A 27125-nucleotide genomic window follows, 5' to 3' on the forward strand; every position below is an offset into this window, starting at 1 on the left:
GATTTCGAATTAATGCAGTAAACAATCGACTCGGCAAGATTTTGCGTCAAACCACCAAAAAGTCAGAACAAATCGGTTTGTTTTAAAAGAATTCTTTAATTTCAACTCGTTTTAAATTTACATCGATCGCCTTTAATGCTTTTAAAACGTTCCAACGATTTATTTTTCTGTTTTAATTTTTGCGTTCGTTTTTCCGATTTGCCGCCGATCGACGTGTACTCGACGTTGATCTTCCGTCCGCCCAACTCTGAACGATGCAACAATAAACCTTGCTGTGAATTTGAAAAAAAAGAAAAATCGAAACCCTTAAATGATGGAACTAAACTTCCTAACTCGAAGAAACTGTGGTCGATTTTCAAATCGACGGGAAAAGCACATTTCGACCCGAAAACGTCGTTCAGCGCGAGAAAAGACGTTTTCTCATCAGATCTTCCCCGTATCGAAAAAAAATGAAAATGTCGATGCGCAAAAGCAAGATTTACTCTATATTTCTTTTACCTTAAATGATTTTCCATCCGCAAATTCGACATAAGCAAAACCTCGAGGTTTCCCGGTTTCCTTGACTACCGGCAGACGGACTTTATTGACTTTGCCTACAACGAAAATAATGGCATTAAATACAGTACACTGAGTTCTTACAGATCAAATTCCGTGATATTTCCCTGACTTCCCAGATTAAAATAATGAAATATCCTCCGACCTCAGTGAGAGTAGTTCTTATCAAGCGGTTCACTGGGCACCACTGAGAACAACAAGACAACAAAAATTTGAATTCCAAATTTTCAAGACAGGAATCGGAATTCTCCGGATTTTTCCGGCAAGGAAAACAAATCTGGTATTCGCTGCTCTTCAAGAACCCATTATACAGTAGAAATTTGGTCTGGTGGCGATCAGAGTTGAGGCAATCGGGGAGTTACCTACAGGAACTCGTACTGACCGGCTGTTTGGAAATGTTTCTCTATTTTCTCGATCGTCGTCGTGAACGGTAAATTCCCTACGAATAAAACGTACAGTAGTTTCGATTTTTGTTTAATAGATGGCGCAGCCGCAGCGGGGGTTTTCGCCTAAAATTTGAAAAAAAACAAGAAACAATGATTTTTTACGATGCCCTGAGTTCATATTCATCTCTCGAGAAATAGTAGTTACCGGCGGCGTTTCTGATGAAAGTTCCGAGGATAGTTCTGATAGTTTTTCCGAGTCTTCGTTCTTCTTCTTTTTTCTCTTTTTCGCTGGTGGTGATGCTGCTGAAGTCTCTCCGTCGCCGTCCGAGTCCAACTTCGCCGGTTTTTTCTTCTCTTTCAGAAAAGTCGGTATGAATCCGCTTTCATTTTTCAGCGGTTGAGTTTTTTTCGATTTTTTGCTTCCTGCCCAAAGAAAATATCTAAAACAATATAACTTTTTTTATGAACATAGTTTTGTTGTCAGAGATCAAAGTTGGAATAAATCCATTGCGTTCATTCAGGCGCTTTGGTGGAAGCAATTTTTGATTGTCACAGCAAAAAACCGATTTTTGACAGGGCAGCGAATTTACTTCAATTCTGTAAAAATATGGTATTCAAAGAAAGAAAAACGTCATTCTGTTATTGTTGGAGCAGCAACTGTTCCAACGCCACTCTCACTAAATGACTCTGAAAACCAATAATATGGCAACGGACGTAACCCTTTGGCTTTGGCACTTCGACATTTTCTCTCTGAAAAAATTAATTATTCTACCTAAATCATAGTTGAAGTTTGTGTCGATATCTTTCTGTTTAGACTTGCTGCTGGTCGTCTGCTCTCCCTCTCCGTCAACGCCTTCTGAATCTCGTTGTTGCTGTTTCTTTTTCTTCATCCAAAATTCTAGTCTACGCTTTTCCCGATCCGTCGGCGGTTTCTTTGAAGAATTCATTTTAGATTCTTGCTGAGTGGGTTTAGTGGCGGCCTTAGTCATCATATTTAACAAGGTGCTGTGAATTTGGGAAGTAATTAACGATAAATAACTTTGTTAATCAGCAAAGTCGTAATAATTTTTCTTTTCGTGCATGCAAATATATAAGAAAACAAAATTGTTGTAACGTGGAGGTTACGATTTGTTCTTTCGTTGAGTGCTGCCGCTATGTATAACGTTAGCGGTGAAAATGTGAACTAACTCGACAGCACTATATTCTTACTGTGGCAAGCGAATAATCAAGTTAGTTCACATATTCGCCGTCGACGATTAGTATAGAGGCAGCACTTGACGGGTAAGATTTTTGTGAACGAAACCATTTCTCGTTAGATATCGCGTATAAAACGTTTAAATATCAAAACTCCGCAAGGAATATAAGCTCCCACGCTATGTACGTGATGACTATGCATAAATAAACAACAAATAGACATAAAACAAGGCTTGGACTTTCGAAAATGTATTATTTGACATGTAAGTCACACAGTCATGATTTATAGCAGTGTGTGGTGGCAGCACCGGACGGTTTAAACGCGGGCGGGGTCCAATTGTTTTTTCGTTCTAGCGAAAAAATGGCCACTAATAACCACAGCTCAACAAAATTGGTCAAATATCCGAAACTGATTTTATTCGGAGATTCGTTGACTGAGGTAAGTTCGAATGTAAACCGAGTTAATTGGGTAATTATCAATTAGTAATTCATAGCTAATTACAATTCAATTAAATTTTTGTGAACACATCACCGGAACGCCGGTGTATTTTCGATTGCAGTATGGTTTTGGTGAAGGCGGGTTTTTCGGATCGCATATCGCGCACTTTCTTCAAGGGTCAGTAAATTTTTTCCATATCATTTGCTCCGTGGTTTTTTAAATCAATTCATAGACTGTCATAGGCTATCAGGCCTACGTCCCATTTTGTTTCTTTTTTGGCCGGGCCGCCGACCGCCGAAGATGACCCGACCAAAATATGCGGCTTTGACTTTCGATTGATCTCAACGTATCCATATTATATTATTTTGTTCATGAATTGGTTCAAACCAAGTTTCTTTAATAAATTAAGTTGTTGCAATTTTTTTCCTCAAAATGTTCCTTGACTGCTCCTTGAACCACAATTTGATCTTGTTAGTATTTAAATTGGATCGATTTCATAGAAATGGATTTTTCCGTTGGTCCGTTTATTACGAGGTTAATTTAGATTGTTTTTCTGGTGCCAGAACTACCGCTAATAACGAACTTTTTTTCTGGTGCCCTGAGGTCCGTTTTAACAAGGTTCTACTGATTTCCAACGATTTCCTCAGTAATAGTAATTTAATTTCTATCGCGTCTTCAATCACTGTGGTACAATGCTCAACGGCGCTTTCCATTAAATTCAAGCCATCAGTCGTCTGGGGGGGGGGAGTATATCATCCGAGAATTTAAGATTTAAGGAGAGGGTTCAGGGGCAGACTTTGACTGGAGCAAAAAGAAATGAAAAGGGCATACATTCAAAAAGGCCACAACTTAAAACAGACAGCCAAAACAAGGGTTTGGAAAATTTCACACAATCTAGGCACTTGAGGGACCTTTATGAAAAAGTGAATTTCGTGCTATGGGCCGCTGTTCTATTAATATTAATTGCGGGTAGATAAAGTGCTCAAAAATGCCATCGTATTGGCGCACTGGGAAGTTGCGACGGGAGCATTCATGCCCCTTGCGCTCCCAGTCTGAACACCATCTCCGCGGTACATGTATCAGACCCATAGTCTCTGTTGAAGACGCTGTGACGTGTAGTGTATATTTTTATAGTCGTTGCGATGTCGTCTGCCGTGGATACTCGGGTTATAATACTCGCTGGTGTAAACTCGTTCTTCCGTCGATCGTTAACCGTCCTATGATGATTGATGATGACGTAGTTGCCGTGGTGATTTTCCTCGGCGCTAACGACAGCGTGGATAAACTGTTGAAGCCGAGCCAACACGTTCCCGTCGACGAGTTCGGCGACAATCTACGAGAAATGGTCGAATATTTACTGGTAAAAAAATTAAAAATTCGATTTAAAAAATTCACAACTGTGGAACTGAGCACGCGTTGTATCGGTATTTACTTAATTGGTGATATCTTGTTGACGCCGTTAGTGGAAATCGAGGGTTCTTCTGTATCAAGTGAGGATCCGCCAAGTGCTGTTGCGCGATGATGGCATCGACTACTACTGCGACGATAGAGCATTCCACTTATGGCAAGTGAAGACCCGCAAAATGATATCGTAGTGATATCGACTACTACTGTGGCAATAGAGGATTCCACTTATGGCAAGTGAGGATCCGCTAGGTTCGCGCTAGTGTTCAGTCGGTCTTCCGCGTTTAAATTCCAATTAAAGCAAGTAAATCATTTGAACCGCAGAATCAGTTCCGCAGTAAGGGCCCTGTACTATGTATGTTGTCAAATCGAAGGATGAACTAATTTTAACCCGCTGTCTCCTGATTATCACAAAGGGGGGATTAGCTGTGTTTCACAGATGATGAAGAGTCTCAAACCCACAATGAAAAAACCCTGAATCTTATTTCCTTGATGATAATGAGTTTTTCTTAACTCAGAACTGTGGAGCCAGGACCTGATTATCAATGTTTTCAATATTTACAGTCAATAGGTTTACGCAGAAATCAAATAATCCTCGCTTCGCTGCCGGCATTTGATGAGAAGAAATGGAAGAAACATTGTGAAGAGAAGGGTAACAAACGATTGTTAACAACCGATAGTTTCATAATCCTTATTCCTGGATCATACGTTTGAGCAAATCAGCAAATCGATAATGCAATGGCCAGTTCGGGAAGGGGGAGGGGGTGTGGTTGGTGTCCTAAATAAAATGTTAAGTCTTTGAAATTCCATGCTCAAATATACCGGTCGGACTGTATATTTTCTGAAGAAAGATCAAAATTAAGATTGAATAGCTGAAAAAATAACAAAATCCTGTTCTGGCAATTAAAGCTGTTGTAAGTGAATTGCGGCGTAGCTTAGAGAAAGGCCCCAAATTTCTGAAGTAGACAACCTCCCTCCTTTCCTTTGACCATGGATCCACCCCTGGTTGGTGCTTAGAATAGCAAAATAAAACACACTTTCGAAATAACCTCAAAACTACTCTGATGTTCACGACTATTTTGTAGGTAAGCCGTTTGGTAAATTTGAGAGCGCCGGACGTGGTTATTACGAGTCTTGTAAACAAGTAGCCGAATCGTGTGGAACTGAATTCGTAGATTTATTTCAGTCCATGCTGAAACAACCGGTAAAATTACATTTGAAAACTACGTCATTTACCCGATCATGGACTCTGTCGATGATCTCATGAATCGTCATTTACCCGATCTGAAACCACTAATGCATTAGTAGCGAAACGTAGTTAATAAATAATTAAATAATTACTATCAGTCTTTACGTTTTACCGATTTATAGCCTTATATACTAAACATTGTATCACATTGAGTATTACATTTCGGTATTAATGGATTGCAAATATTTCACCGGGTTGAGAATCAAGGAAGTAAAAAGTTTTTCCAAATGAATTGAAGTGTTATTTACGACTCGCATGGTTGGAATGAGTCCACCGGTACCGCGAGTCGACCGGCTCCGCGAGTCGACCAGTATCGCGAGTCGACCGCTACCGAGTTGAGCGAAGTCTACTGTAAAAGATGTCGTCATTTCTAGCTAACCCCGTTCGTAAACCCCTCAAGGGACTAACTGGTAAAACTTTCATCAGCGCGTTAATATCCTCGTCATTTTTTTTCGTAGGACTGGAAATCGATGTTGAACGACGGTCTGCATTTTTCCGAAAGCGGCGGGAAATTCGTCGCCGAACAGATGTTGAAACGGATTCCGACCGATCACTTACGGATAATCCATCCTCTGTGGGATACGATCGATAACGATAATCCGCGCGCAGTTCTTGATCAATGGTTACTAGAGATATCTGATAAACAAATAATTAATCAATAATCGATTATTTTCTTATCATTGGATCGATTTTGTTAGACACTAAAAGGTCAATTATTTCCTGATTGATGGCAAATTATTGCATAATTAATAATCAATTGTGAAATACCTCATAGTCAATTATTGACTTCTTAATAATCAATTGGTAGATAATTAGTTATTTGTCAATTATTTTCGAATGGATGGTAAATAACTGACTTTATACGTGTAGTCTCAATCATTCCCTAAATGGTCGTCAATCAATTGTTAATTAAACAAATTTCGACTGCCGTCTCCAGCTAGGAAAATGATGTAGAAATATATCTCAATGTCTTCTTATTTTCTTATGAATGTTAAAACTGGATAAATTGTATATCAGGAAATTCTCGATCCGGTTCAAACGGATGAGATTAATACGGATTATCCAGAAATTCGGATTAGGAATTCTATTCTATATATGTGCTGTAAATCGAGTGTACTAACATCGGTTTTAATGTTAATTTTTTTATCAATGTGTTTTTGAAATGTTTTCTGAAATCTATATACGACCAGTGGTAGCCTATCTGTTGAATGCGCACCTGTCACACCCTGCAGCATTGGTGAAACAGGTTGCCATACTTGCCAATTAACACCACCGGGCGTCCCATTTATACAACACTATTCAACACCACCTGGTGTCACATTTATGCACTGTTTAAAGCCGTTGTGACGTGTGTATATTCAAACATAATTTTTTTCTCGTAATAAACGACTTTATTTCTTCTATGAAAACATGTTTTTGGCTTTTCCGTTATTTCTTATGTCTGGGGAAAACGTAAATTTAGCGGACTCAAAATCCCCCTCGATGGATTGCTTGAAAACGTGGAATCTGGCAAGCATTTTCGCAACCACACTTTACAACACGTAGAAAGTTTATTGATCCGCACATAAATATGTACAAGGCAGGTATTTGCGCACATTGAATTGATAACTTGATAAAAAATTATTATTCTTAGAATACACACGTCCTTGTGTAATACTTAGTTTGATGGGGGTAGATTATACCGAGCTTTCTGGCTTTTATGATGTGAATCGATTTTATTTTTTTTTTAAAGTATAAATTTGCTTGTTTGAATATGGGGTTCGAACCGACCGGGTCAATGCCACACAACGCACATTTATATAAAAAACGCAACAACGAACAGAATCATGATGATATTTTCAAATTTCAACAATAGTTTTATTGATTGAAAACTTCACAAACGCGATTTATTTAGCAAACTTGACACGATTTTCGGCAGTTAGGTAACATATATCGCGGATTCTTTTTGCATTCGCCGATATTCGCCCAATAAGGACACTGGTCGTTATTGTCCAAACAATTCGGATTGGCTGTCGTGGTCGTCTGACCCGGGCAAGTACCTGTTTTGCAAAAATGACGAAAAAACGTTTGAAAATACTAGATAATCGAATATTCAAATCTACTTCTATGAATAATGACGATTTCATCGAAACTTACCGCAAGAGACCCGACAATTCGGTAACATGTAAGCCGGATTCTTCTTGCATTCTCCAATATCGGCCCAATATTGACATTGCGAGTTGTTATTCACACAAGGCGGCTCCGGATCTTTGGATTTAACCACAGCCCCGGTGAGAGGATCGGTCCAAGTGGTATCTGACGATATAACGATTTAATAATAATTGTAGGTTATCAAATCGTTGACGCATGAGCCTGGTATACGTCAACGGTTACAGTTGGGAATACAGATTTGAGAAAGTTTAAAATTCGAATATCGTTTTAAAGGGGAAACTGCTCTTAGATTAACACAATAGGTGGGAGGAATGAGATGGGGGGGGGGGGCTACGTGCTGTGTTTAGGGCTACAATCGAGGACTAACCTTTGTGCTGACACTTGCATTCCTTGTTCAAAAATGATTCTCCTCGGACACATTTTCCTTTCAAATTCGCCGGACAATGAGCTACATATAAAACATATGATCATCATTTATTATCGAAGTTACGCACAAACTTTTTTCTATGATAAATCGAACATATTCATATATGCATGTATGAAGGAATTCAAAACATGAAATTAGAAAGAAAAATTGATTTAAGAAGGGCTGTTGGGGTATGTCTGGACGCAATTCAGACATTGGCGTCGCAGTAGACCGGGTGCGCAGGTACATGCGCAGCTTTCCGAACGAAAACTGGCGGCACCAATCAGATTGCTCGTTGTATAATCGTTGAGGCAAATTTCAAGGAAGAACTATAAATGGGAAAACCCGGGCTAAAATAAAACGGGATATCTGATTGGCTAAAAATCACATCATCTGAACTGCGCATGTATCTGCGCACACGGTCGATTATGGCAGGGTTTCGTGCCGTGGCAATCTCGATGCCATCAGGTTCGAATCCCTGCTGGGGGAGGATGGTGCAGGGTTGTGTTGTAATAATTACCGTCACATTGATACATGAAGTTAGCCACTTGCGTGTCGGACCAAGCTAAAGTCTTTTTATGCCAAGTGTCCTGAATCAGATGTTCTTTCGATGGATCTTTAGCTTTTATCGTCTGCTTGCCTTTATCTGAAAACGCCTGAAAAATAAAAACTATTTCACGGAGCGGCGGAAGCTTATCTAATTTGGTCCGACCATAGGAATTTTTTTTCTCTTTTTTTAGTCTGATAGCTTGGCAGTCAGAAACGACCAATCAATTTTTGTTGACAAAATTTGTCACAAAAAAACCTGCTAGAAATGTATGGATTGAGAATCGGACAAATTGTCACCTATAAAACTGAAGCGGGTGTGTGATTTGAGCTAAAATTTGACCCTAGCAGTAGGGTTACTCGAATACGAATACGAATATTTATTACACTCCAACCATTTCCATGGTATATGGAGGAAAAGAAACGGTATTTACAATTATTTACAAAAACAGTAGATAAAAGCACTTTGAAACATAACAAACGTTATATACAACATACTATTTACACGCACTACCGGAGGGATCTATATACATCCAGACCTAATTTGATAAATTTAGCAAGTTTAAAAGTTGGATTTTTTAAAACATCAAGATTCCGAAAGGTATTTGAATTTAGGTAGCTTTCACGGAATACGATAAGTAATTTACAGTCAAAAATGAAATGTAGTTCGTCGCCTAAAACGTTACAGGTGGGGCATAATCTATCGGTTCTCGGTAGATGGAGATTTGACAATTTATTTACAGGTAGGAGATAAGATACTCGACACGCATACACATGCGACTCCTGGTGGACATAATCATTAAATCGACGCTCCAGGAATATCTGATACTAACCGTTGTACCGTAATGCATAATACCCAAATAATCATAATGAACTCCATAATTATTCACTTCACTCCAGGGCAGTTTATTAAACCAAACTCTCCAGGCGGGATTGACATTCTCGTAAATAATCTCTAAATATTCATCTCTGTCCGGAAGTTGATGTTCGTGTACCCAGCCAATCGCGTGACCTAATTCGTGAATGACGGTACCCTTATATCTACATCCGGGTCCTAGATTCAAGGGTTGTGCACCCCCGCTCATTCCTAGATGTGAATTGCATCTGAAAATAAAACATCATTAGAAATTATCGATAAATATATATAATTCAATAATTGATGATTATTTGATATTTGTTCTGATGAATTTATTTTCGCAGTGATCGAAATTTTTTCGCACGGTTTGTCAAAATGGCATCTATTCTATTGTGTGAATTGGACCAGCCGTCTGACATGAGATTAGAGACAGCCTATGGGGAGTGACTTGCGCAGGATTCAGCATAGTGTTCTGAACCCAGTTCACAGTTTTGAACCCAGGGCCCAATTTCACAAAAAGTTTAAGCCTAAAACAGTTGAATTGTTTTCCTCATTGATGATATGAAGTAACCACTAGCGGTTACACAAAAAAATTTAATTTAAACATTTAATTTCTTGTGAAACTGGGCCCAGCAGTTCCACAGATTTGAGCCCAGATTCGCAGTTCCGGAGCCCATTCCACAATTCTGAGACCTGGTTCAACAGCTCTGGGCCAGGTTTCCGCAATTCTGGACCATGTTCCACTGTCTCGATAAAGAATAACGTCGGAAATGGACTAATTTAAATGCAACCGATAATGTGTGGAGGTGGGGGTCCTGAGGAGGTTGTGCGAGGTGTGCGTTGTTCCAAATGCATTCTTCCGCCATTTTGCTTTCCATGATCAGTAGAAGATATTCATCGAATTTTCTTCAATCGAATTCTCACCCGACGCCGTTTTGGATTCTAATTCTATTTCTGGGATCATTCGGAGAAACTTCGGTGAACGTTAAACAAGATAGTTTCTCGTATTCATCCATAGCGGCGCGAATGTTCTTCAATTCATAGACGTCTGAAATAATAACGTAATGTCGATGTAATGTGATAGATGGCGCATGAGTGAAAGATCACCTTTGTCGTAACTTTTGGATTCAACATATTTTTTTAAATCATATATATCATTTTCTTATTTCTTATTCAAACTTTATAGATTGCATAATTTTGTTCTCCCAAATAAATCAAATTAGATGGAATGGCTAGTTTTCCGAATTCTGATAGATGGCGCATTAGTTTTCTTGGATTATAACTTCAGCACTCTAAAACGTACTGAAATCGCCGGCTTTGATGTAATAGTACACCTTAGCGTCCGGCCATCTTTTTGCCATGTTACTCGTAGCTTTCCTCTTGTTCCTGGATGCTGGGTTAGTCAGATACATTCTCACCGCCTGCTCCTCGCTGAGAACCATGTCGAATTCCGAAAGTATTTTTCCATCTCCAGCTGCGCGGAAACTCCCCGAGAACGCTATAATTAAATTGAAAAAGAGTGGGTGTTACGGTTGCTCCTGGGATGGTAGGGTTGCTCCTGGGGTGGTAGGGTTGCTCCGGGTGGTATGGTTGCTGCGGGGGTTGTTATCTAGATAAGTGGGTTTAGGGTACATACCTTCTTTTCCACCAGACGCGGCGAGAATCGCCTGATCAATGCTCTGAAACTGAGACACGTCATCTTCGTTCACTGGCACTGCCGAAATTACCTGCAATTCAAAATTGACCCTTCTTCTTATTCGATCAGTCCTTTGGTTCTTAATTTGTAACATCCTTCATTCAATTTTCGATTTATTTTTTTAGCGAAGCCCTGGGTTAGGACTAGCCCCAAAAGACACACTAGGACCCAGTTTCACAGTTATCAGAAATGCATACAGACGTAAATATTTTTGTTTGGTTTGAGTCTTTGAGTTAAGAGTATTTAAGATTGATTTTTCCTCAATGTTGTAACTCTCGACCGGACCTCGATTGGAAATAAAACTAACCTCGAGTTATGACCATGGTCACTATAGCGAAAGCCGGAGAACGCAACCAATTTTAGATTTGCTGAATATATTTTCTTATACTCAAACATAGTCCATGATTCATATAATTGAATCTGACGTTAGAAATTAATCTTTTTCAATTTGCATTTAATCGGGTGTATTTCAGGCTCCGTTCAGTTAAATTTGAGATTTAGAATCATTCTTTTTGCTTCGTAACAAATAAGTGAATTAATCAATAAAACTTACAGCAGCCGCAGCAGCGACGCAGAAGCAGACAATGCTGTATATCATGATGTATCAAACGATAAGAATTCCTTCGGTTCCGTCGACTATTTATCAGTTTTTGTTATCCACATTTTATCGGGGGTGTAATTTGTCAATTTCTCTTTTTCAACAAATGTTTGAAAACAAGTTCTACCGATAAGGACCGAATGATTGATGCCGTCTCCTACTGCTGACGATTCTCCCTCAGTTTAAAATCGATTTTTCCGTTTAAATACTATCATCGACATCGTTTAGATTCTGCGAATTAGTTTGTAAAAATTCAATATCTCATTGTCTTCTGGCCGTGGCCACGGTCTTTGCTGCAATGAATCTTTAATGCACAACAACAGGATCTGCCTTCATTTATCACTTTACAAAAGACCCTCGTGCCCGAGATACACACAAAACGCACGAGTCAGGGAAATTGTTTTAAAAAGTAAATAGTAATAGACAAGGTGTTTTCCATTTATGCCTTTTTGGAAATTTTTTGAAAAATATCACGCTATTGGAATAAATACAAATATTAGAAAAAAAAACAATTGTTATTTTATTCTTCACAAAGTCTCATGTATCAGTGCGGCCCGCGAGTGCTGTCAAGTTAGTTCACGAATTAGCCGCCAACGATATTTCTAGGGGCAGCACCTGATGGTCAAAATCTGACACAGATTCCATTTCAAACAAATAATCGATCACCACCCAAATGTTATTGAATAGAAATACATTTTTGTCAAAGAGTTTGATGCCTTTTTAAAGGAAACTATTCTGTTGTGGCAGTGTATTCATTCAGGTAAGCGGTAAAGCGGCGATGTAGTGATTACTCACATGCCAAAGGTCGGAATTAATCATTCCGTCGCGTTCGAATCCCATAATTATTAAGCGATATTTCATTCTTTGGCGAAATTTTCAAGTTCATATAAAAAGTTAAGATTGATCAAGGAAACGATGCAAAAGCGTTAAGTTTTTCATTTTTTCGTATCTTTTTAGCCAATAGTTATTAGTTTTGTGTCATTAATAATGGACTCTATAAAACAGGTTGATTCATTTTATTGTTAGTCAAGTCTTTGATTAAAAAAACCCAAATTTTGAATTCCTCAGTCCAAAAATGTTTCAGAATGTTCGACTGCTGTCGACTTAGATCAAAACCTCACCAGAAAGGTGAGTGATTCAATAAGAAAACCGCTACCCGACGACTGATCGCCCAGATACTGATCGCTCTGTTTAGAATTTATTTTTTGGCGAGGAGCAGTGCAACGCCGGACGCGGCTGATCTGACTGAGCAGTCACTGCTGATGAGGATGTAGACCGACTGATCCTCTCCAGGTAGCGCTAAGCTCACCGCCCGCATTCTTTTCCAAGGTATAAAATAATACAAATGCGAAAAACAGTTCTATTCACGAAAATTTTCTACTTTATTTATATCGACTATAACGAAAATAAACTTGACCAGAGTTCCGGTTTTATTCGATCGCACAAGTAACCATGTCGTTAGCATTTATTCAGGTATGGATTTGAAAATATTACAATATTCGATTAGGCTAAATGAAACCTAGAACGCGCAGCTCGGCTTATTGAGAACGATGTTAATGGATTCAAACTTGGCGCCTCGTCCGCCTTTGCGTGCGCCGTAACCGCATCTTGCCAGCCGGTGCTGCCATCTTTCAGTAGACAAGCGCAACAAAGCCGTATAAAGAGATGATGGCGCTTAGACGCGTTGATGAGAGAAAATCTTCCCGTTCTTCGGCCGAAAATGATGACGAGGACGCTCACGTATTCGTCTTTGATAGGCGTACTGGTAACAGCCCTGAAGTGAAGATCAAAACGGGCGGATTATTCAATTTCCATGATTTTGAAGAGCGTGTTATTGAGGTAATTTAGAAATCAGTTTCTCCCAGGTGCCCCCTACAGTCGAGTAGCCATAACTATTTTCACTCGACGGTGCTTCCACCTGTAATCCAGAAATGAAAATTATATTATGTTTATTAGCTTTTTCTCTATAATTACATATATTCTATGAATTTACAAAGAAAATAAAATGAAATTAAAGCATTACGGATCTTTGACCCATTTCAATCGTAATCCTAATTTTCAGTTGCTATTATGTTTAGAGTCTTCATCTAGATGTCAGCTTTAGACCATAGTCTTATAATAATTACAGTAATATTTAACCTTTAGTAAGTTACCAGATGATTCCTAATCCCAAATCTTGACTTGGTTTTTCACAGCAGAAACCAAATTGTTTTTGCGCTGGAAAATTTTTCAATCGACCTTTATTCTATTAGTTCAAATTTGTCTTTATTATGATTATTTTTACTGTATTTTATAATCAGTTTAATGATTTGCTGATTAATTAATGAAGAAAAAATTGTTATTAATTATTTGGTCACAATAATTTTTGTCAGCATTTGAATCTATCGAAGACCGATGAATTCGTGATCACAACAACGGATAGAGAAAAAATATACAGCAATGAAACCTGGGGTAGGTATTTGAAAAGACAACAAAAACAAACTTCAAATTTTTTGAAATTATCAATTTTATGAAAATTAGAATTCGGCATTCTAATACTCTGTCTGGAATGATGTACTGCCTCAAGCCCAGTTCCACAAGTATAAACACCACTTGCCCATTGGGCAAGCATATCTGAAATTTCGCTGGCCCCTGAAAAATCAACTTGCCCTACATAAGCAGTCTGATTAGTGACACAATCAACTGCTGTATCGAATGGGAAAAAGCTTTGAGACATGAAATTGCACTAGCGCAATGAACAAGGAAGTCTGATAATCATAACCTACTTACCCTGATGAAAATATACCGGGAAATCAGATAAGCACTTAGATTTCACCCTGCAATTATTGACCCCTGTTCTAATAAAGTTTCTGGTTAAGGTTGAGTGGAAGATTTACTCATTTTCAAATGACGTTAATTACGAGTCAATATCTTAAATCGGAACTGTGGAACTGTATCATCCTGAAAATATGACACTTGAGTTAAATCATTCTTGCAAGCTCTTAATTTGAAATAATTTCTTCCCAAATTTAATAGACTTTTAATTCTTTATTAGTTAGTATACCTGAACCTATCAATGATGCTACTTTCTTCAATAAGACCTAACCTCAAATGAGATTAAACATAAAAGCTTCCTTACTGACAATATTTGTAAATTTACATTTCCAGATAAAATCGATAAAGGTGATACTCTGTACGTATTGAAGGATGTGAACCAGGAGCTACCTGCGGCAGCGCAGGAGCGCGTCACTTATTTACCGCATTACGATACGATTGTTAAGGGCGGCATGTATGAATACTACGCGTCAGAGGGACAAAATCCTTTACGTAAGTATTCTAACAAATTAAGACCAGTCTAAGCTCATTTTAGTTCTATAACCAATCAAACAACTAGAGACCAGTCTTAGCTCATTTTGGATCTATAACAAATCTAACAACTTAAGATCAGTCTAAACTCATTTTGGTTCTATAACCAAGTTAACAATTAAGACCAGTCTAAACTCATTTTGGTGCTATAACAAATCTAACAAATTAAGACCAGTCTAAGCTCATTTTGGATCTATAACCAACCTAACAACTAGACACCAGTCTTAGCTCATTTTGGTTCCATAACCAATCTAACAACTCAAGACTAGTCCAAGCTCATTTTGGTTGTATTGCTAATCTAACAACAACTAAAGACCAGTTTTATGATTTTAGATCAAATTTTTTGCAACTGGCCCCTGGACTCAGTTCATTTCTCTAATTTAATTCTTATTGCATGATTCTGTATCATATTCACTAAGATTTAGAGGTCTTTTCGGTGTCTTCTCTATTTTAGCCTACGCGATTGCTGAGTTGATTGATAACGCTTTATACGCAACGGCTGAAAATACGGAAAAACGAACAATCGAAGTCCGTCTGGTGAGTGAGTCCGTGTCCGTCTGCTCTAACGACCTAAACGTTCTTGGAATTGCAGCCGAAAACTCAAAATTTTGCCCTTTCGAGCTACATTTGTTAATTTCCTATGATTTACGCGGTTCCCGCCGTTCCGAGGAATCGGGAAGAACTAAGGAATTTCAAAATAGTATTTCCCAGTTTGGAATTTAGGAATTCTATTAGATATTGCAAATATTTGGGAAATTTCATTTTACACTTCACCTGGGATGTCCATTACTAGCCCTCTAAGACAACCTGTTGATGTCATGTTGATGTCCCTGTGTGTTGATGATATAATGTTCACATTTACGGAGGCCTTTTAATAAAAAATTAGGCAATTTTGAATTCATGCAACTGTGGGAACAATGGATATAACTCGGAATTGTGGCATGGTTCCCACACAACAGGGAAATTGGGAAAAACTTGGAAATTTTGAAATAATAATTCCCGGTTTAAAAATATTTGGGAATTTGAAAAATTTTCCTCAAATCAGGAAAATTTTGGGAAATTCATTACATTTCACGTATCGCATTTGCCAAGGGCAACTTTCTTCAGCAATTTCCCTTGAAATCACCTTTATCAACCAGTCACCGCTAAAATGTTGACTGCAGCATGACATTATGTGTTCATTTCCATTTGGGAAAATTGAAAAATCGTCCATGAAATACTTGGGAAAAACTTGGGAATTTTGAATTCATATAACTGTGGGAACCATGCGGTGGAACTGCATCGTAAAAGGACAAAAATTTGTAAAAACCTAAATAATAATCTGAATATTTTGTTCCGCAGCATTTTGACGATACAACTCCGTCTAAGAACATGATTTGTGTAATCGATAACGGTAAAGGTATGAACCCGCGACAGTTGAATAACTGGGCCGTTTATCGACTGTCAAAGTTCAACCGAAATACAAAAGACTCTCGTAATAAAACCGGCGACGAATCGGGCAACAGGTAAGACGCTTACCATCGATAAAACACAGATATCTCAGGGTTTCCAGCGGTCCTTCCAAATCCTTCTTTGTCCTTCTTATAGAAAATGTTAGGACAAACATCATCTTTGTCCTTCTTTTTGACTCTAAGTCCTTCCTTTTAATAAAAAAGTCCTTCCAATGTTCCAAATTTAATTTTCGCAAGCGATTTTGTCACAAATTCAACTGTTGAAGTATTTTACTACTTAGGCCTGTTAATTCAATTGTCAGTAAGATTGGTCATACAGGAAAATGTTATCGGAATTATCCTGGAATGTTTGACTGGTCTACATGACTATAGTATTCCAGTGAAGGCATTGAGAAAATGCTTCCTTATGGGCCCTCATTTTACTAGAAAGAACAAAGTCCAAAAGTCCTTCCTTTTGAGTCTAAAATTGCCGAAAAAGTCCTTCTTAGTACTTCTTTTTACCCTGGCCTTACCACTGGAAACCCTGTATCTGCGTTGAGACGATAATATAACAACTAGAATCCCGCAATAAATGCAAGAAAATAGTAAAGTCTGAAAATGTTTCCTTGAGCAGGTAGTTTATTCAACTTTTCGTCTATATACTATTAATCATCTTCAGGAATACTGAGATACTACCAGCTCAAGGAAACATTTTTTTCGGACTAATTTTCTCGTCTTCATTGTAGGATTTTTGTTATATTAGGATACTTAGTTTTTTAATTTAAAATTTTTTTGTAATTTCTGTTTTACAACGTAGTCAATTTTCTTACCGAGAACATGAAGTCGGAAATGGAAACCGAACTTAAACAACCAAAAATTTTTTCAAAAACTGTTTCAATTGTTGTACTGTAGACTATGTTTAACCGTGTATCAATTACCTCAATAAGTCAATTTGAAGTGAAATCAAAAATGAGATACTATGAAAACTATTTCAGCTATCTATGTTATTGAATCATGAGAGAAAAAGTATCTGCCTCCCTATCTATCCTAACAGTCCTCTTTCTTAATTTCACCGATCAGAATCCGTTTGTCTGTTTTTTTTTCCTAGTGATAAAGAAGACGCGGATGATTCCAGTCAGACTGTGAACGCGCCTCGTTCGTTAAACAGCGATATTTCATACTTTGGCGTCGGTGGCAAGCAGGCGATATTCTTCATCGGCACGGCAACTCGGGTAAATACAATTCTACAAGATGGAAATTTTATGAGGCTATTTACGGTCAGGAAATTCAGGGAATTCCGAATTTATTTTTCTCTACAAAGAAAGGGAAGTGTCAGAGAATTTGAATTTCTGGAGTCTTTATGTTTTTGCTGTTTAGTGGCACAGCAGTGAGAAACCTCTTGATAAGAAACAACCCTCACTGAGGATATCTTATAATTCAATCAGGGAATTTGAATTGTTGGTGTCTAGTTGTTCTTGTTGACAAGTGGCACAAGGAACCTCTTGATGTGAACCAGCTTCCACTGAGGATATCTTGAAATCTAATCAGGGAATTTGAATTTTTGGTGTCTTCTTGTTTTTGCCAAGGATAAGTGGCAACAAGGAACCTCTTGATAAGAAACGGTCTTCACTGAGGATATCTTATAATTTGATCAGCGAATTTGAATTTTGGTGTCTTCTTGTTTTTGCCGTTGATGAGTGGCAACAAGGAACCTCTTGATAAGAAACAGTCCTCACTGAAGAATTTAATCAGGGAGTTTTTGGTGTCATGTTCTTGCTGGTGACATGTGGCACAAGGAAATTCTTGATAACAAACAACCCTCGCTGAAATCATCTCTTAATTTGATCAGGAAATATCGATTTTTGACGTCTTCATGTTTATTTTTCTCGTAGATGATCACGAAACCTAAGAATTCTCGAGACGTTCACGAATTGTGGTTGAGTAAAGAAGATTTCGAACGCAAAGAGAAAAACCGCGAAGCAATTTACAGCGGGGTCATCAGAAACAGAAAGGTACGAGATCTAAACTGGAACGTCGCATTGATACATGTTTGCCGCTGACCTGGAAAACTCAGGGAATCAGAAAAATCTAAGAAAAACTCTGGCAATTTTGTTGAATATTACAAAAAAAACCTGGAAAACTCAGGGTCCGGTTCCACAGTTCAGAGTTAAGATTTGACCCTGAGTTAACTCATTGTAAATGAACTAATTTTAACTCAGAGTTAACTCTAACTCACAACTGTGGAACTGGGTCCAGGGTATTTGGATAATTTGATTTAATTTTAATTTTGTTTTTAATCGTACAGCCTAGTACAATGCTCATTGTCGAGCGGAACAGAAAAAAAGAATTGTTACTATATACAAATTTTATCCTGATAAAAAAAATAATGAATATGAATGTATGATATGAAGTAGCCTGCACTCTTAGTGGATACAGAAGGATTCTATAAGTGAAGTGATTTCAATTTTCCCTTGGGTAATTTTTGATTTCGAAATTAAACGCTATTGTCAATTGACCATGTGTTTCGTTATCAATACGAGATTCAATGAAATATTTTTTGATGTAATATTTGGTGAAAGGTCAGGACCCAGTTCCACAGTTGTGAGTTAGAGTAAACTCTGAGTTAAAGTTAGTTCATTTTCAATGTTTAAACCCAGGGTCAAATCTTAACTCAGAACTGTGGAACTGGACCCAGGGAAATATCGGGGAATTTAGGATTTGCGTGAAGCACGTTTTGTATCGTATTTCACAGGCTGGTGACAACAGTCATATAAACACTGACGACGAGGTACAGCGTCAGTTGATCGAGGAGGAAACGAAAAAACCATCGGAGGAAAGTTTTACAGCCGTTCTCATACAGGGTATCAATCAAACTCACGTGCCGTATCTGAAAAACCAACTGAAGGAATGGACCAGACAACTGTCGTTAGTATAACTAGTTTCCCCCTATGATATCATTAATCGTTTCAGTGCTGACTCATTGATACCTGAAAGTGCTGGGCTCGGTTTCACAAAAAAGTTAAACTCAAATTTTTGGTGCAATTGCCATTGGTTACTTCATTTTTTCAATGAGGACAACAATTCAAACTTAACCGTGTTAGGCTTTAACTTTTTCGTGAAACTGGGACCGGGAGATAATTTGGCGATTTAATTTTGGGCCAAGTGTGTTGAATAACGGGTACGCCACTATAGCGTGTCTACACCGTGGTGCGATGTATTGTTAATAATATTTCACCATGTGTGACAGGTACTGCCATCTTTCAATAGTGATAAAAACTTATTACTTATTACATCAATACATTGCGGTGCGGTGTTCTAGCCAAGTCTATCCCTTATTTATACACCGCACTGTGGTGTAGATACACTGAAAGGGTTCATAGGTAATGGGGTACTCTGGCAATTGAGGGTTAGCCGCGTGGTTACTCTGATCTTCCGAGCTTAAATATCTTCAACACTTCGTTTTCAGTCATATTTATCACTATTATTTGCACGGTCCATCTGGCAACACGTCGGCAAATGACAGCAGTTTAACACAAACAGCAGACGGATTCAAAAACACCGATATCATCGTAAGTTTTCAAATTACGTATATTTTAGTTGTGAAATGTGAAACTGAATCCAGCAGTCAGTAACACAGTCATGGCTTAGATTTAAGACCAGTCCAAGCTCATTTTGGTTCTTATTTAACAACTTAAGACAGCATTCTAACTGAGCTCATTTTGGTTCTATAACAAATTTAAAACATATCCAGTCTAAGGTCATTTAGCCAACGTAACAACTTGAGAGACCAGTCTTAAGATTTTAGACCACCATGGACTCTTAGCCACAACTGTCTAACTGGGCCAAAGGGACTTGTAGAATGTGGTGTTTAAGAAACCTGGCCCCCAAATCCACCGTTGAATTTCAAAGTGAGAAATTTATTTTTTGCCAGATCCTGATTAGATTAGGTGAACTCATTTTGTACTTGAATTGAACATAGGGAACTTACCTTACCAAAAGTTGTTGATTATTTCTGCAGGTGAAGTTATATACGCGAGGTCAGGCGGAGCCACGTGTCGTGAATCTGCGTGAGATCGATGATGACATGCAGTCGTTGTATATTCAAACGGCGGTTTCCAGTTTCGAATTCAAAGCGACAATAGAAGGCACCGGCGTCGTCGAGGGTATTCTACGCTATCATCCGTTCCTGTACGAGCGAGAAACCTACCCGTCCGATGCCCTTGACCCTCGTGGTAAGTCGGCAAAATTGATGAAAAAGATGTAATTTTCAGTTGATATTTTAGGAACTGCTTTCCCTTTAGATTGTTATCTCTATCCAATCGCCTGGTTGTGGTTTTCGCGCGAAGAAAAATTGAATTTTAGATTTGCTCTTTTAGTAAAATCTGTTCTGATTGGTCCGTATAGGAGAGGTTTGGGTTAATTCTACCAATCAGAATTAAGGATGCTTGATTCCAATTAACTTGAATTGAAAAATCTGTTAATGGTGCTGGTATTTTTAGCAGCTTGTAGTGCAGAATGTCTTTCTCTGCTATTACCCGTTATTCTATGTGGGTGGTTGATATATTTTGGTGGTCATTTTCAATTCTATAAAGATTTTCCTTAGCTTATCTTTGATTGGATCCATTGGGCTTAGTTTTTAGTAGTTTTTAGAAAAAATGATGGTAAAGTTTGGTCCTATAAATCCCCTCTTTAGCCAGTGGCCCAACCTGCGGTTGACTCTGACCCAGCCTGTCACCCCTCCAATCCTCAATTGAACTGGTACGACCTTATCACCCTTGTAATCAGTCATTCCTATGGGGCAACTCCAACAAATCCGAGTTGACTGGATGCCTCCAATTTTACCCTTTAATTGATGACATGCTGACCAGTAATCAGACCTAAAAGTCACCGGTGGTCAAACCCCTGGTGCCAGTTACACAGACATGCCTCAAATTGAAAACCAGTCTAAGACCTTCTTAGATGTATAAAGTCAACAAAGACCAGTCTTAAGATTAACTTTAGATCATGTCTAGGCTGAAGTCATGACTGTGCAGCTGGGCTACCTACTGTAGGTCAGGTCTATGTTGACAAGTGTTTAAACCCCGCCTTCCTCTATCCTTAAAAACATATATGAAATTTGACCCAGATAAAGAACAGAGAGAGCGTTGAACTGACAACCCTTCAAACGGATCATTAAATGAATTCATAATTAACTCATTATCGTTTAAATCATTTTCAATCATCGCTTTCTGTTTCACAGCTTTGATGTCGTCAGGGCAACCCGGGGAAGGTAACAATGAAAACCCCCCTCTCGTCTATCGCTGGTCTCATCGCAATTCGATACCAGGTTTTACACAGTTCTCCCTCCTCCCCCCTCTATGTTTCGGACGAATTCTTCGTGAATTCGAGTTAAGAAATTAAGATTCGAAAATTCTAACATTCATATTAGAATCACATTTCTGATAAACTACGGCCAGAAATATCAATTGCGAATCACAATCTCTCTACCGGCCGCTTCTATCAGGTTTACAGATTATACTATTCCCGAATAGGTTGAGCGTATTCTGGTCAGAAAAGAATTCAGGAATTAATAGAGACCGATAGAAACGTGCCATTGCATTGAGTTATAGATTGAGATTGATGAAATGTTGCTTCCTTTATGATACAATCACAATGATGCGATTATCGCAAATTGTTAACCGAGTTTAGTTTTCAGTCTATAGAAATCGAAACCTCTAGGTACGAATTGCGATTGGGGCCTTTTTCGATGTGTTTTACTATGGCTGTATTTATTTTTAACTGTCATGATTATTTCTGGTCAACAATTTCAGCAAATCTCGCGTATAGACGAAAATTCTAATTTCTACCGGTTAAGATTTAACTGCTATTTTAGGTTTGAATTTGTAGCGAGGTTTTCTGCTATTTTTGCTGCCTTGCAGGGTTCGTAGCGGTCCTTGAAAGCGGTCGCGGAATAAGACTGGTCATGGAGGCTATGAACCCTGTCCTTGGTTTCTTCTTAATATAATGTGTTTCATACATACCACGAGTGTTTAACATGGAATGATGTGTTTTTTCTTTAGATTTTGTTTTATCATAATAATCCTCAGTTAAATGTATTTATTATGAAAATTCCCTCTTACCCCTAACTATTTGTTTGTAAAATGAGCTTAAACTGGTTTTAAGTAAGATTGGTTCAAGATGGATAAAATGAGCTTAGACCGACTGGTCTGAAGTTGTTTCATTGGTTGTAGGACTCAGACCGGTCTTAAGCTTGGACCCCTGTGACTGGTCCATCCCAGCAACAGGAATTTGAAGATTTTTGAATCCTTGGTTTCGATGAAACATTTCCTACTTGGCCTAAATTCAGATTAGAATTAATTTTACCTGCCCTCTCACCTGCCAGACATTCAAACAAATTATACAAACTTATTAATCCACCCATTTTTTTGTGTTTTTAATTTTTTTCAGTTTCTTCCGGTAACCGAACATGCTTTAAATAAGATTTTTCACAATTAATTTTCTATTGAAATTTGGCAGAGTCTAGAACTCACCTGAGGATCTGATTCCACTGTTAAAATGAATTCCACTGTTTTGAATGTTTTAACCGTCGAACCAAGTCTTTAACGTAAAATCCTTGATCTACGGTTCACTCAATTGTGCTGAATTGTGGAACTGGGGTTCTGCTCTATCCTCCTTTAAAACTAACTCATTCCACTCTCTGTATCCACCCTTAGTATCCACACATAATCATCACATCTCATTCTGCACATTTTTTTTAAAGAGTCAAAAGTTAAACCACATAAGGGTAATTGGTACTGACACTATTCTCCTAGCTACCAGAATTGCACCAGAAATAAGGGATCTATATTTTAATCACTTAAGATTTGCTTAATATTTCAATTGATTCAAATAATTAACAAACTTTTTTTCTCCAATCACTTTAACTATTTTCAGGTGCACAGATTCTTGATGGTACTAAATGAATATATATTTCTTTCAAAGATTTTTGAATATGACTTTCGTATCTACCTATTATCGATGTTGTACTACAACGAACCGAGTTCCAAAGTTCAGGTGGATAGTAATTGACTCCAGAAATCTGACTGAATTTACATCAGTTTGACTCATAACTACGGAACTGGGTTCAAGTTTCTCAACGAAAGATTTTTAACCCCTTCTTTTAACGTTTTCATAATTGTGACCCCTGCGTTCATCTTAAAACTTATGACAGGTTGAAAACATTGTTGCCCCCTCCCCCCATTCCCCCTTCATACCCGTATGCAACCTCTGAATAACAGCTCTGTATTTAATATCTATGTACATATACCTTATATTTACTACGGCTTGGATAAAACTTTAAACCAGACTCCGTGATTGGAAATTCACTTATTCTTACACAAGAGTCATAAGTCCAAAAACTGTTCACAAGTTGTTAGGATAGCTATAAATTGAACGAAGATGATCTTAAACTGGTCTTAAATTGCTGTGCAACTGACCCCAGGAGCTGAATTATTTTAAGTTTTATCCAGGTTACAACGTACACATTAGTTTTAGAATTATTTTATTTCATTATATGTTACCCTCTGCACATGTTTTTCTAATCTTTTACCTCAAATATTTTCAAACATTCATGTAATTGATATCGTAAAATCTAATTTGTCCTTATATGAGGCGTACACGGCCAAGTGTAAGTCAGTGAGAAAAATTACCGGAACCAATTATTGAATTTCGATTATTTTCTGTCTGTGTAAATTTCAACAACTTGAAAAAAAATTCAAATTTTCGCAAGTCATCTCTGTGTGAAATGGGCTTATACGTGCCTCTAAGTTGCTTCCGTGAAAATAGTGAAATTGAAGAAAGAGATGTTTATTTCTGAGTGATTGTTATTTTTGTTTGTAGCCGATGTGGACGCCGATGACGACCACGATTATACGGTATCGGATACTCGACCTGCGCGCGGTCGTCGACCGATATTCGAATGTTACTGGAACGGTCGACTGATTCCGTATACCAGTATCGAAGAGTAAGTAGTCATCAATCCTCCCCCTCCCCGCAACCCTGGGGCCAGTTGCACAGTCGTGACTTAAGTCAAAAAGTGGTCTTAAATCTTAAGACTGGTCTTAAGTTGTTAGATTGGCTATATAACTAAGTTGGTCTTTAGACTGGTCTTAAGTCTAAGCCATGACTATGCAACCGGCCCCTGGAACTGGGTCCAGTTTTTGGTCGAAACTGAATGAATAAATAAAAATAAAGTCAAAAGCTTCTCTAAGCCCGTTCAGTCGCTGTAAGCATTTCTGTTTTGGGTTGAAACCGAACAAGTTGTGGATTAAATTCTTCACACTTGATATTTCTGACATCCTACGATGCAGTGTATTATAAGATACTGTATTTTGCAGTTTTGAATGGTGCGCTATGCCCAAGAAAAGTAAAGTGGTCCCGGTGGAATGCTATAACAGGTAAGGATTAAGGTTTTCAAGTAGCATGAAAATATTACTTTTCTGAAACTTGGGAGACACGGTGGATTCTGACAATGAATGATGTCATATCCCAAAAATATACTCTCTTCTATACTCTCTTCTAAGTTATTTGAATCGAGTCTAGTTGATTTGAATCGAGTCTAGTTGATTTGAATTGAGTCTTGTTGATTTGAATTGAGTCTTGTTGATTTGAATTGTATCTTGTTGATTTGAATTGAGTCTTGGATTGATTTGTTGTAACTTTTTGCGATCTGACTGATCTATTTATTGATTATTTCAGGGTTTCCGGTGTTCTATGGACTAACGATAAATTTCAAGTATCGACGAACAAACTGACATTCATCGACCTTGAGATGAGGTTACGAGACAAGCAGGCGGTTTTCAGTCGTGTAGGAGGCACTGCTGGACACCACGTTAGTAGCCAATAAGATTCTGGAGTCAGTTACATAGTTCTGGGTGTTAAAATGACTCGGGGGTGGGGGGGGTAGGGTCGGGGGGGGATTGAGATCATTAGAACTTAGAACAATAACCACACTCAAACATGGTGAACGGATAATCAGATAAAAACCAACTATCTACAAATTAAAAGAATTTAAAAACAAGAATCTATTGATTCGAACAATCTAAAATATATAAAATACCTCACTCAAGGAATTATGTGTAATCACAAAGAAAAATCAGGGAAAACTGGACGGAAAGTGGCGCCACCCTGTGATAAGATTAAGATTTCAAATCTCTGATTTTATTCAGGATCGAAGAACCGCGATTGATAAAGAATTTCTCAACTGGTTGAAAGAATGCCACGAACAGCAAGACAAACAGATCAAATTCTGCGGTTTTCAAGGTCACGTTGTGCGCACCGATTTGCCGAAAAATAAGCAGACGCCGTGGGCGGAATACGACAGTATCGAGTGGGACGGGAAGATGTTTAAAACCGGGCAACTGGTAAGTGGAAAGATTCCCACGTGCTGGGGCGGATCCAGGGACTAATTTTGAAGAACTTGTCAAACCCCTAGAGGGCACTTCGATGTCTGAGAAGGAAACATAACTTGTAACTGGACCTCAAACCAGTCTCACAAGTCTCCAGGGGCCGGTTCCATAGTCAGGGCTTAGACTTAAGACCGTTCTTAAACCAACTTAGTTCTATAGCCAATCTAACAAGTTAAGACCTGACTTAAGATTTAAGACCACTTTTGGTCTTAAATCTTGACTATGGAACCGACCCCTGAATCTGCTCCTGACACGCCATGAGTGGAATACTCTATTGCCACAGTAGTTGACGTCCTTCTGCACACAAGCAACACCTGGTGGATGCTTGGAGTAGATCGCAAAATCCTGCTGAATGAATCATATTTATTTTATTTTCAGACTAAGATCGTTAGGACGGTACCGATCACGTACGGAAAGATAAAACGGTTTTTATTATACGGAGATCACGAGGATGATGTATTCGCGACGGGGGGCGATATGGAAATCTCACAGGAACCGTCTGCTTTATATGACGAACTGAAAATATTCCCGCTCGTTAAATTGGACCGACACGCGACGCAGACGGCTTGTCGTAAATATATCGAAGAGGAAGAGGCTCGGTGAGTTGATTTAAAAATTGAACAGTCGCCTGTTCTCGATTGTCAAAATCATGTGGCCACTGACCTGTCAAATATGGAAAACTCAGGGAATCAGAAAAAAATCTAGAAAGGGAAACTCCAAGGGATTTGTATATGGATGGAATGCAGACACCTTGGATGATGTGAATTTGGATGATGTTATTGACCATGTTTTTCTTTATCTATTATTTTTTATTTATTAAAAATGAATAAATTGTAGCATTTTAAACCTAGAAACTCCTCAGATTCACTCAGGGAATATTGCGTTTTAACATCGAAAACTTAGGGTTTTGTAAATGGTCAGAAAGTGGCGCCATCCTGTGCCCCGGTATCGTACTTAAATTTATCATAACCGGTAATCGGTACGTTTTATAGGTTACCGTTTCAACTGGAACTCGATTGGCCGGAGGGTAACGCCGTATCTGATGGAGAAAAACGCCCGGCCGGGCAAACAATCGGCGATATTAAAGTATCGATTCTCAATCGGAAGGGTGAAAATATCGGAAAGTTACCGGGCACGACCGGGCAACAGAAAAAACTCCTCGTCGAATTGAAGATCATCTGGCACGGTAGGTCTTCAAAAACATTTCATTGTCAAGAATTCTATATCGATCAATTATCTATCGACGGAACTGTTCGCTTGTTTGTTTCACAGCGCCATCTGGTGATGAAGTGATCGTATCTCATATAAGTCAACACGGTAAAAGTTGGCCGTATTGGTTCCGTAAAATGGGTGAGTACGTCTGCTGACCTTGAGAACACTTGTTTCTATTAGCGTAATAAAGAAAGGTCATTTGTAGTCATTTT

At 38.4% G+C, this 27125-nt stretch overlaps 4 protein-coding genes across 4 annotated transcripts in view; 2 read left to right on the plus strand and 2 right to left on the minus strand.

Annotated features, from left to right (window-relative positions):
- Window positions 1-99: 99 nt before the first annotated feature.
- On the minus strand, window positions 100-2049 carry LOC141909880 (uncharacterized). Its single transcript, XM_074800554.1, has 5 exons — window positions 1714-2049; window positions 1147-1364; window positions 938-1064; window positions 499-593; window positions 100-272 (listed from the first exon to the last, which is right to left on the minus strand). Exons 1-5 carry the CDS (start codon window positions 1931-1933, stop codon window positions 102-104), a joined length of 831 nt encoding a protein of 276 aa, XP_074656655.1. The 5' UTR covers window positions 1934-2049; the 3' UTR covers window positions 100-101.
- Window positions 2050-2201: 152 nt separating this feature from the next.
- LOC141909826 (isoamyl acetate-hydrolyzing esterase 1 homolog) lies at window positions 2202-6611 on the plus strand. Its single transcript, XM_074800467.1, has 7 exons — window positions 2202-2222; window positions 2490-2574; window positions 2696-2751; window positions 3709-3934; window positions 4543-4630; window positions 5064-5182; window positions 5686-6611. The coding sequence occupies exons 2-7, from the start codon at window positions 2497-2499 to the stop codon at window positions 5887-5889; spliced, it is 771 nt and encodes a 256-aa protein (XP_074656568.1). The 5' UTR covers window positions 2202-2222; window positions 2490-2496; the 3' UTR covers window positions 5890-6611.
- Window positions 6612-7062: 451 nt separating this feature from the next.
- On the minus strand, window positions 7063-11495 carry LOC141909799 (blastula protease 10-like). Its single transcript, XM_074800426.1, has 9 exons — window positions 11436-11495; window positions 10823-10913; window positions 10490-10684; window positions 10111-10234; window positions 9164-9434; window positions 8305-8440; window positions 7746-7826; window positions 7364-7522; window positions 7063-7266 (listed from the first exon to the last, which is right to left on the minus strand). The coding sequence occupies exons 1-9, from the start codon at window positions 11478-11480 to the stop codon at window positions 7118-7120; spliced, it is 1251 nt and encodes a 416-aa protein (XP_074656527.1). The 5' UTR covers window positions 11481-11495; the 3' UTR covers window positions 7063-7117.
- Window positions 11496-13264: 1769 nt separating this feature from the next.
- LOC141909581 (structural maintenance of chromosomes flexible hinge domain-containing protein 1-like) overlaps window positions 13265-27125 on the plus strand; it is a 41946-nt gene continuing 28085 nt past the window's right edge. The window contains exons 1-17 of the mRNA XM_074800047.1: window positions 13265-13319; window positions 13853-13931; window positions 14628-14786; window positions 15280-15362; window positions 16167-16330; window positions 17364-17487; window positions 18148-18267; window positions 19008-19180; window positions 19722-19824; window positions 20274-20487; window positions 24134-24257; window positions 24631-24690; window positions 24992-25124; window positions 25462-25656; window positions 26080-26300; window positions 26694-26887; window positions 26974-27051. Coding sequence (XP_074656148.1) covers window positions 14747-14786; window positions 15280-15362; window positions 16167-16330; window positions 17364-17487; window positions 18148-18267; window positions 19008-19180; window positions 19722-19824; window positions 20274-20487; window positions 24134-24257; window positions 24631-24690; window positions 24992-25124; window positions 25462-25656; window positions 26080-26300; window positions 26694-26887; window positions 26974-27051 — 2026 coding nt within the window. The 5' untranslated portion in view covers window positions 13265-13319; window positions 13853-13931; window positions 14628-14746. The remainder of the gene's footprint in view (window positions 13320-13852; window positions 13932-14627; window positions 14787-15279; window positions 15363-16166; window positions 16331-17363; window positions 17488-18147; window positions 18268-19007; window positions 19181-19721; window positions 19825-20273; window positions 20488-24133; window positions 24258-24630; window positions 24691-24991; window positions 25125-25461; window positions 25657-26079; window positions 26301-26693; window positions 26888-26973; window positions 27052-27125) is intronic.

Source organism: Tubulanus polymorphus, chromosome 8 (genome assembly GCF_964204645.1).
Source record: "Tubulanus polymorphus chromosome 8, tnTubPoly1.2, whole genome shotgun sequence".
Lineage (NCBI taxonomy): Eukaryota > Metazoa > Nemertea > Palaeonemertea > Tubulaniformes > Tubulanidae > Tubulanus > Tubulanus polymorphus.

Bases quoted from the DNA above. Each gene is read 5' to 3' on its own strand.
- LOC141909880 (XM_074800554.1), bottom strand. From the start codon at position 1,933: ATGATGACTAAGGCCGCCACTAAACCCACTCAGCAAGAATCTAAAATG. The intron at 1,365-1,713 runs GTAGAATAATTA...TTCTTTGGGCAG, and splicing joins AAACTTCAACTATGATTTAG to GAAGCAAAAAATCGAAAAAA. The intron at 594-937 runs GTCAGTACGAGT...TTTTCGTTGTAG, and splicing joins GAAACATTTCCAAACAGCCG to GCAAAGTCAATAAAGTCCGT.
- LOC141909826 (XM_074800467.1), top strand. From the start codon at position 2,497: ATGGCCACTAATAACCACAGCTCAACAAAATTGGTCAAATATCCGAAA. The intron at 2,752-3,708 runs GTCAGTAAATTT...ATATTTTTATAG, and splicing joins ATCGCGCACTTTCTTCAAGG to TCGTTGCGATGTCGTCTGCC. The intron at 5,183-5,685 runs GTAAAATTACAT...TTTTTTTCGTAG, and splicing joins AGTCCATGCTGAAACAACCG to GACTGGAAATCGATGTTGAA.
- LOC141909799 (XM_074800426.1), bottom strand. From the start codon at position 11,480: ATGATATACAGCATTGTCTGCTTCTGCGTCGCTGCTGCGGCTGCT. The intron at 10,235-10,489 runs GTACGTTTTAGA...TTATTATTTCAG, and splicing joins CATCAAAGCCGGCGATTTCA to ACGTCTATGAATTGAAGAAC. The intron at 7,267-7,363 runs GTAAGTTTCGAT...TTTGCAAAACAG, and splicing joins GAATTGTCGGGTCTCTTGCG to GTACTTGCCCGGGTCAGACG.